The 8,178-nt window shown below is 38.8% G+C and overlaps 1 protein-coding gene across 1 annotated transcript; it reads left to right on the top strand.

The window, feature by feature from the left end:
• Positions 1-429: 429 nt before the first annotated feature.
• Positions 430-927, top strand: LOC107865200. Its single transcript, XM_016711523.2, has one exon. It carries the CDS (start codon positions 430-432, stop codon positions 925-927), a length of 498 nt encoding a protein of 165 aa, XP_016567009.2.
• The last annotated feature ends 7,251 nt before the right edge of the window (positions 928-8,178 follow it).

The following is an 8,178-nucleotide window of genomic DNA, read 5'->3' as shown; positions in this document are numbered from 1 at the left end:
GAACTAGCCTGTAGAGCCATTTAATCAGATAAAGAGCGGTTCATTACCGAGTGACATAGTGGAAAACCCTTAGAATGATGGTTCTTGTTTGGAGATTACTACCCGTAGTGGTAAAGTATAATCGGGTTCATCTGTGGGAAACGTATAATTAATAATGTAGTAGAGTTGGATGAGGAAGTAGAAGAAAACCCTCCAGTAGAGTCTGAGAAGATGGATAATGATGACATTCTATCTAGCCATCAGCAGCCTAATGAGTTAGATAAATATAAGGGAAAGGATGGAGAAGTAATGGTTAAAGTAATACCAAAACCACTCCCTTCATTTCCTTATCGATTAAAGAAAAAGATGGATGATACGAAATTTAGTAAGTTTATGGCAATGCTAAAATAGTTGACTGTAAATGTACCTTTTGTGGAGGCATTGGAATAAATGCCTGGTTATGCTAAATTCATGAAGGATCTTGTTACAAAGAATAGGACGGTGAGCTATGAACTGGTGGACAATCTTCACCATTGTAATGCCATTTCTACAAGATCCTTAGTGCAAAAGAAAGCAGATCCTAGAGCATTTACTATCCCGTGTACTATTGGATCACCGAATTTTGCGAAGGCCCTGTGTGATCTTGGGGAAATTATTAATCTGATGCCACTGGAAGTTTATAAAAATTTGGGTTTGGGAGATCCCATACCTACCTACAATAGGCTTGTGATGGTAAAACGATCAGTGAAGTGGCCAGTTGGTATATTATATAATGTGCTTGTGAAAGTGGCCAGTTTTATTTTCCCTGACGACTTTGTGATCCTAGATTGTGAGGTAGACTTCGAGGTACCAATAATATTGGGTAGACCTTTCCTCGCAACTGGGAGTCTGTTGATTGACTTGCGAGCGAATAAGCGGCGATTTAGGTTCAATGATGTGGTAGTCTGATTTCATATTTACCAGTCGATGAAATAATGCAAAGAGATAAGCGTATTCTCCATTGTCGATGTATATTATGAGATGAGCAAGAGGTTCTGATTAAGGAAAAATTCGCTATTGAAACTTTGGCTATGGTATTGATTAACTTTGATAGTGAAGGCATTGAAGAATATAATGAGATAGTATGTGCCCTAAAAGGAAATGGGATCATATTCATATGCTCCTAAGAATATAGAATTTAACCTTAAAAATTTTCCAACACTACCGGCTCAGTCATCTATTGAGGAGCCACTAATGTTGGAGCTGAAGGAGTTTCCAGGCCACCTATGGTATGTGTTTCTAGGCAGTGGAAACACCTTACTTTTAATCATTGTAGTAGACTTGGGTGAGCAGCAGGTGAAAGCCCTCACCTTTGTGCTTAAGAGATACAAAAGAGATATAGGGTGGACGATTGATAATATTATTGGTATTCCACTGGGTATTTGCATGCACAAAATTCAATTAGAGGAAGAGTGCATACCAACTATTGAGTATCAATGCAGATTAAACCCACCAATGTAAGAAGTGGTTACAAAGAAGTTTATTAAATAGCTTGATACAGGGGTAGTGTACCCCATCTCCGATAGTAAGTGGGTGAGTCCCATACAATATGTGCCTAAGAAAAGGGGCATGACTATTGTTGCTAATTAGAAGAACTAGTTGATTCTGCTTAGACCAGTGACTGGGTGGTGAGTGTGTATGAACTATCAGAAGTTAAACTCGTGGACATTAAAGGATCACTTCCCAATGCCTTTCATGGATCAGATGTTTGATCGCTTGGCAGAAAGGGGTTGGTATTGCTTCTTGGATGGGTTTTTGGGATACAATCAGATTTTGATTGCCCCAAAAGATTAGGATAAAACTAAATTTATATGCCCATATGGAACATTTGCATTCAAGTAAATGTCGTTCAGTTTATGTAATGTACCCGCTACATTCCAATATTGCATGATGTCTATCTTCTCTGACATGGTGGAGGACACCTTAGAGGTGTTCATGGATGATAGTTATGTAGTGTGTGATTTGTTTGAGTTATGTCTGGTGAATTTGTGTAGAGCACTAAAGAGATGCAATGATTTAAATCTTGTACTCAACTGGGAGAAATGTCACTTCATGGTGAAGGAGGGCATTGTGCTTGGACATCAAATTTCAGCCAAGGGGATTGAGGTTGATAGGGCAAAGGTAGAGGTGATAGATAAATTACCCCCTCCTATCTCAATGAAGGGAGTTCGTAGTTTCCTGGGGTCTACTGTCGGTTTATTAAAGACTTCTCCAAAATTGCAAATCCACTGTGCAAGCTATTGGAAAAGGTGGCTAAGTTTGTATTTGATGATGATTGTAGGAAGGAATTTAAATGCCTTAAAGAGAAACTGCTGGCTGCCCCAGTTATTGTAGCTCCAGATTGGTCTAGGCCACTCGAAATCATGCTTGATTCAAGTGGAATGGGACTTGGGGCTGTGCTTGGCCAGAATAAAGAAAAATTGTTTTACCCCATTTACTATGCGAGCAAGCCATTGAATGGGGCGCAGAAGAATTATACTGTTACTGAGCAAGAACTTCTCACGGTTGTTTATGCATTTGAGATGTTCTGTGCCAACTTGTTGGGAACCAAGGTGGTGGTTCATATAGACCATGATTCCTTGAGTTATTTTATGGCAAAGAAGGATGCTATGCCAAGGCTAATCAGATGGGTGTTGTTTCTTTCAGAGTTTGAATTTTAAGTCAAAGACAGGATAGGATTCAAAAATCAAGTCGCAGACCGCCTATCCAGGCTTGAGGGAAATTAGGAAGGCAAAGATAAACTTGAAATTAATGATGTATTCCCTATTGAACGAATCCTTGCTGCTGTACTTAAAAGGGTACCTTGGTACGCGGACTTTGCCAACTATGTGGTAAGCAATCTTATTTCGAAAGATATTTCCTTTCATCAAAAAAGGAAATTCCTCCATGATGCTAAAAGGTACTTCAGGGATGAGCCATATCTATTCAGGTGTTGTGCAAATAATATCATCAGAATATGTATCCCAGAAGTTGACATGCTGAATATTCTAGAAGCTGCCATGCTTCCCCAGTTGGGGGAGACCATGCAGGCAATCGTACTGCAAGAGAAGTGCTGCAGAGTGGCTATTATTGGCCAACCTTGTTCAAGGATACATATGAGTTTTGTAAGAAGATGCGACCAGTGCCAAAGATAAGGGTCAATCTCGAAACACCATGAGATGCCTATGACGAAAATGATGGAGGTCAAATTGTTCAACACCTAGGGTATAATTTCATGGGGACCTTTGTAAGCTCCTATGGGCTAAAGTATATCCTAGTTGCTATGGAATATGTGTCCAAATGGGCATCGTCTTGGATGACAAAGAAGGCAATAGAGTGGTTGCCTTTCTCAAGAAGAAAATATTCTATCGCTTCGGAGTACCACATACTATTATAAGCAATGGAGGATCCCATTTCTACAATAAAGTATTTCGGGCTGCATCGGCAAAATATGGGGTGAAACAGCATAAGGTAGCAACCCTATACTACCTAAAGACATGTGGCCAAGTGGAGATTTCAAACCAAGACATAAAGGCAATTCTAGCAAAAATAGTGAACATAAGTAGACAGGATTGGTCTCGAAAGCTTGATGATGCCTTGTAGGCATATCAGACAGCTTTCTAGAAACCCATTGGGATGTTTCTGTATCTATGTTCTATGGAAAAGTATGTCATTTACTGATTGACCTAGAGCACAAGGATTTGTGGGCACTCAAGAGGTTAAATCTAAATTGGAAGGAGGCAACGGAACTAAGACCAGGGCAGCTGAATGAGATGGATAAATTCCATCTCAGGGATTATGAAAAAGCGGACCTATACAAGGAAAGAATGAAGAAATACCATGATTTGAGGATTGAAAAATGAGATTTTCAGAAATATGATTGGGTATTACTCTTCAACTCCAGACTGAAGATTTTCCCAAGTAAACTTAGGTCTAAGTAGTCTGGCCCCTTTAAAGTTACACAGGTCTACTCATATGGAGTATTTAAATTTGAAAATAAAGATGGAAGTGTCTTCAAAGTCAACGGGCAACAAATCAAGATATATATCTGTCCAATAGATGTTGTTAACTGCTTAAGTACAGTTTATCTTGATGAAGTCTGAGTAATTGAGATAACTAAGTCGTGCCGCGATAATAAATCAGGCGTTAGTGGGAGGCAACCCATAATGTGTCGTTGTAAGTGTAGTTAGAGTTATTTGTTTCTTTTGGTGCAATTTGATATGTTTGTTGAAGTGTGCAGGAACAATTTGATGGACTGTTAATGGCCTAACAGACCATGAAAGCAATGGCCAAAAATAGGATATTTTGGATAAGGCTTGACGGCTAAGCCAACGGACCGTAACATGCTCGATGGACTGTCAAAGTTACCATCAACTTGGAGCTAAAAAAATTGAGGTTCTGGATAAGAGCTGATGGACACCACAAAGGATCATTAACCATTTAACCAACCGTCATCTTTACCATTGCAGTAAGGAAGAATAAATCAAGTTCTGGTAAGGATTGATGGTGGAACCAACAAACCATCAGACACCTGATGGACCGTCAGGTTTCCTGTTAGACAAACCCTAGTTTTTGAAAAGAGCGGGTCGGGTCACCAAAGGGCTGTTTAGTCATTTTGATTTGATCCAAATAATATTTAATGGATAATGGGAGTAATTTATGCATACGTTCATATTTATTTAACTCATAAAAACATTTAAATGCCTGTACATTTATTATGGAATTAAAATACATCCCATCTTAGGACTCTTCAACTCCTTCCTTCTCCTATTTAAACTATCACCTTCTTCTATTTTTCTCATCAAAATTAAAGTTAGATCATTCACTGAGAAATTGAATAGTATAGTTTGTTCTATGTTTTCCAAGTTTATAGTGTTGAAGAGTACTTCAAGGATAAGGTATGATAAAAACTCTACTTCTATTTTTTGAATGAAGAACATGAATAATGTGAGTTTGATAGTGTTTGAAAGAAATTCTTCTTTTCTTGTTGTTGATGTTTTGCCTGCGGTTTCAATCAAACTCTCGTAAATACTATTCTGGATGAAGTCTGAGTAACCCATGGGGAAAAATGGTGAAACTAGTGTTTAAAGGTTGAATTGATATGGTGATTATGGTACTTAATGATAATATGCATACTTGATGTTTGGAAAATTGCTAAAGAGAGAGGAAATTGAAAATTTCAGTTGAAGGCCACACTGATGGACCGTTAGACCCCTGATGGACTGTTAGACTGTCTGTCAACTACATTTTGAACAACTGCCCCTATGGTTTAGTCTTTATGGACTTGTTAATGGACCGTCAGACCCCTGATGGACCGTCAACTTGACCGTCAAAAGGCTCCTAAATAAAAATTTCGGTGGTTGAGCCGTGATGGATACCTTGACAGACCGTCAGACCCCTAAAGGACCATTAGACTATCCATCAACAAAACTCTAAGCCTTGTTTATTTTTGATTCTAATACAACATTGATGGTTTGTTCTCTGTTCAGGAAAAATAGTGAGAAAACTACCCCCACATAGAGGCGGTGGAAATCTTTACAAGCAAGGGGTAGAGGTGAACCGACACGCAGTGAAGAAGCCCCTTCCTTTAACACTCGTCAGCGAGTGACTCAAGTAATCTCCCAATCCGAGAAGGAGAGTGAGAGTGATAGTACAGTAGTACTACTTCTATCCCCGACAAGAAAGGGGTTAATAAATCAAACCCTGACCAATTTGAGGCATCGAAAACTGAGGATGCTAATGTGATTAAAAGTAAAGACCCTCAGATATTGAAATTGATTCGGCGACAGATTGAAGGAGAACGGTAGAACTACCTTGATAGGCTTGAACCAACAACAAATAGGCAAATAAAAAGGTCCATCTCAAAGAAGCACCAAATTCACTTTCGATCTGCATAAATACCCAAAACTTGAGCAACGATTTAGTGAGTACGAGTTGGGGTGGATGAGCAAACCTCCAGGGACATACTATCCCAATATCATATAAGAGTTTTTTGCCAACTATTTGACACTGGTAGAAAATGACTGTCCCAAGGGTATAAAGATTTTAGACTTGCCAAAAAGGGAATTAATTCCTGTAAGAGAGGTCACCATTGATATCTTTGCCCGCACACTGAACATGATGCTATTTAGGCCTGATTATAATGCACCGGTGGCCATAATAGAACTTGAGCATCGCCTGATGATGGCCTCTAGACAAAGGTCTTAGTTAACTAGTCTTCTCACTAACGATGGTAACCCATGAGAACATAATACCAAAGAAGGGATTGCTAAATCATCGCTTGGCTTTTGGGCTAAGTCTTGGTGGCCTATTGTCAGACTACAATTGATGCCAACAGGGGGAGATGCAAACTTGGACAGTCACTGGGTAGTGTTGGTTGCTAGTGTGGTTGACTTTCTAAAGATTGATTTCAACCGTATTATTATAGATGAGTTGTTTGTTCATGCACATAAAGTAGCGAGTGCTTTACCATTCCCATGTTTGATCACAAAACTATGCTGATAAGCAAATATGCCTATGATCAGAGGGGTTGACAATGAGGTTCAAGCAAGTCATTGGCAAGATATTGAGAGAATGAAGGATGATTCAAAATATGAGATGCGAGCCAATAAGACACCTGCCTATCAGTCATAGTTAGCTCCAGACCTAGGAATGTTTAAGATCTTCATAGGCTTGCCATTACCAATTACAACTTATGGGACACCAAATTATGTGCCAACTGATGCTTCTACAGGGTCAGATTTTATACCCCCCAGTGAGAGAAACTACAGACACTTCATCTGTCCCACCTCACTATTCTGAATACTTGCTGACATAAGAGAACTTTGCCAAATCTGTGAGATCCCTAAAAAAGTTTGAGAAGCAGCTGAATGCATGGGTAAATTAGTTCAATCCACTCGTTGACCGCATTATAGAGGAAGCCCTCAGACCTTATCATAATATCCATGCTAGGATGGATGAGATAGAGGAGTGTGTGAACAAACGGTTAGATGGGTTATCAATTCCAGATTTTGCGAGGTTTGTGTTAGAGTTTTGGTAAGCATAGGCTGACATTGCTGAGCTAAAAAGGAAACCAACACAACCTTTTTTTGATCCTGCATTGATAATTAATAATGAAGATGAGGGCCTCATTAATCTTATAGGTAGGTGTAACGCCCTAAATTAGGTACCCTAAATACTACAAGGTGCTCATGACACTGAAGGACCATAAGCTAACCTATGACTGATATCTATAAGTGAGAACTGTATAAATGAAGAATAAAAGTTTGAAAGGACATAAGTTTCAAAACTAAAGACTAATAATAATACTAAATGTGGTATAACAATACCAAAACAACTGAAATAACTGAAAATACTGAAGTCTGAAAGCCTCTAAACTTTCTAAATAAAGATTTGATGGGACATGTCCCCAACTAACTCAAACTGCTGTAGTAAACTAAGTACTAAAATACTGAAATGATAAAGCATCCTCGAATGATGAGGACTTACTGCTAATCTACTGTTGCTGACTGAAACCTAAGCTGCTAAGTGCAATCGAGAACCTGAGCATCTGAACGTCTGGTATAAAACACCATAGTATAAAAGAAAAGTATGCATTAGTACGTGAGAATGTACTAGTATGCAAGTGAGGTAAGTTGAATGCATGGGGTTCATTTGCATGAACTATAACTGACTAATAACATAAACATGAACATAACTGCGTGAGGATAAATGCATGAAAACATAACTACAACTGAAATATGGGGATTCTGAATACTGAATATATTGATAACATGGATTACTAATAGCTGATATAACTGATACTGGGTGACTGTTGCTGACAGTCTTGATTCTGATGGAACTAAATGAGTTTCGTACTAAGCTAAGTGACTATATCTGACAGTCTTAAAATCTGTAGAACTATCTGAGTTCCATTACTGAGACTAAGACTGTGACTGTGGGAGGTAGTAATCTAATCGACATACCTCTAATAAGCTGTTATAGCTGAGTTAGGGTCCAATATATAAACCCAATTAGAAGGGTGTCAATATCGCGCCACTGGTAAAGACAAGCTGTGAGTGACCCTCATCTAGCAGTGTCCCCAAAGGATAATGGTGGAACCCTCATCTGGTAGTGTTAATCCACCTTATGAACCTTCAACTATCAGTGTTGATATCTTAACCTATGCTTGCTATATAGTTT

This window comes from Capsicum annuum, chromosome 3 (genome assembly GCF_002878395.1).
Source record: "Capsicum annuum cultivar UCD-10X-F1 chromosome 3, UCD10Xv1.1, whole genome shotgun sequence".
Lineage (NCBI taxonomy): Eukaryota > Viridiplantae > Streptophyta > Magnoliopsida > Solanales > Solanaceae > Capsicum > Capsicum annuum.
The sequence above is the reverse complement of the archived record's forward strand: the minus strand, read 5'-3'. Positions and strand labels throughout refer to the sequence as shown.